The 1,797-nt window shown below is 39.7% G+C and overlaps 1 protein-coding gene across 1 annotated transcript; it reads right to left on the bottom strand.

The window, feature by feature from the left end:
* Window positions 1–226: 226 nt before the first annotated feature.
* On the bottom strand, window positions 227–1,534 carry LOC128636678 (endogenous retrovirus group PABLB member 1 Env polyprotein-like). Its single transcript, XM_053689668.1, has one exon. The coding sequence runs from the start codon at window positions 1,532–1,534 to the stop codon at window positions 227–229; it is 1,308 nt and encodes a 435-aa protein (XP_053545643.1).
* Between the last annotated feature and the right edge of the window lie 263 nt (window positions 1,535–1,797).

Raw genomic sequence — 1,797 nt, 5'->3', positions numbered from 1 at the left:
TTCTGGGCGTACAGCCAAAGCACATCTACAAGGCCGAACAGCTAAGGAAACTACCATAACAAGCACATAGTTCCCACTACATAATAACCCAGTATAATAAAGTCTAATCATTACAAAATGGATGCTAGTCATCACAAGATGGCTGCAAGAACAAGATGGCTGCAGTCAGGTTCATATTACCCCTAACATACCATCCTTTTATTCTAACATAACAAACTAAAACAACTTAACGAATATAAAGAACTTTATAGCGAGATGGCTGAGCGGTGACATTGTGGAAAAAAGAATGGTGAGGGTTAGCATGAGTACTGGTAAGCTTATTAATCAAACACACAGTAAGCTTATACATGAAAAAGAAAGCAAGAAACAGAAAAAGAAGAAATGCAAAACCCATTAAAATTTTCATACCAAGAGCTCCTAGCCAGGAACTCAGACCAAAGGTCCAATCTATACCATCAAAGAGACCTGTTGGCTGCTTACGTAGTTGTGATTGAATGTCATGCAAAGTATCAAGATCATGGTGTATTCTACCAGTGTTGTTCCAGATAAAAACACAGCAAGAAGAACCTATGCGCTTACATACTCCTCCTTCTGCGGCTAGCAAATAATCTAAAGCCATACGATTCTGGAGAGCAGTCTGAGCGATCTGCTCTTGTCGCATAGTCAAGGACTCTATGGCGTCTGTAGTAGAATTAAAAGCTGCATCTACCAGTGTGGCAAACAATTTAAGCTTATAATATAATCGCATAACAGCTGCAGTAGGAAACCAAGATGCAGTAGCTATCTCGGCATTACTAGTCTTAACTGTAAAATCAGAAGCTCTACGTGTACGTAGTTTATCATTAGGGAGTGTGTCATGAATACTTAATGCTGGGAATATATAACCCAAATAACAAGGTGAGAGATGGCTACATGGTATAATTTTAACTGCCCATCTTTCACAAAGCAAATAATAACCATAGGGTAACTTAATAACTGGAGGACATGAAGGAAATCTTTTCCTCTTAGCTTCTGGAGAAGCACCTGTCTGCTTACCTATATTTCTGTTGTTACGCCAAAACCAATTACGAATCGTGTTATGTGGTTCAGTGTACTTAGCAGTAAAATTACGAATATACTCAAAAGAAAGATAAGACCCATCCCATATATTTGACAGTGTAGCATTAACTGGTGTAGCTGCATTGTAGATTAAGGCAACTGTAATAGGCATTTGACTAAGTGTACGGGGGTGAAAAATAGTACCATTAAGATTATGGGAAATAATAACACCATGATTTACGCAATTAACTAAGTGAACTCTATCCTTTTCAAAACCTTTATCAGTGTTAACTATTGGTGTAAAATTCCACATAGTATCATCATTTATCATTTGTGTCAAATTATGTGCGGTAATAGGAAAACCCACAAATGGATAACCCCATTTCCCCCCATGAGGTACATAGCCACAAACCCAACAAGAATCAGTCTGATTAGTCCCTTTGTATAAGTTCGTGGCAGCTTTAACAAAAGCATTGTCAGTTTCCCATGCCGACATATGCAACTCTCTGGTATCACGGGTGAGAGGGATGGGTAAGGGATTAGTGACATTGTCAATTACACTTTTATTATCATTGTGCCGGGGTGCACCAGGACTAGGGAATGGCCTGAGTTTGTGCAGGGGCGCACCAGGATTGAAGATCAGGATCAGGATGACAATCACGGATGCGAAGAAAACTCCTGGCAGGAGGTACCACACTATTTGATACTCGATGGAATCATGTGCGCCACATCCACATCAGATGCTAAGGCAGGAATCAT

This window comes from Bombina bombina, chromosome 7 (genome assembly GCF_027579735.1).
Source record: "Bombina bombina isolate aBomBom1 chromosome 7, aBomBom1.pri, whole genome shotgun sequence".
In the NCBI taxonomy this organism is placed as follows: Eukaryota; Metazoa; Chordata; class Amphibia; order Anura; family Bombinatoridae; genus Bombina; species Bombina bombina.
The sequence above is the reverse complement of the archived record's forward strand: the minus strand, read 5'-3'. Positions and strand labels throughout refer to the sequence as shown.

Coding starts and splice junctions, on each gene's coding strand:
- LOC128636678 (XM_053689668.1), bottom strand. CDS start 1,534: ATGTCGGCATGGGAAACTGACAATGCTTTTGTTAAAGCTGCCACGAAC.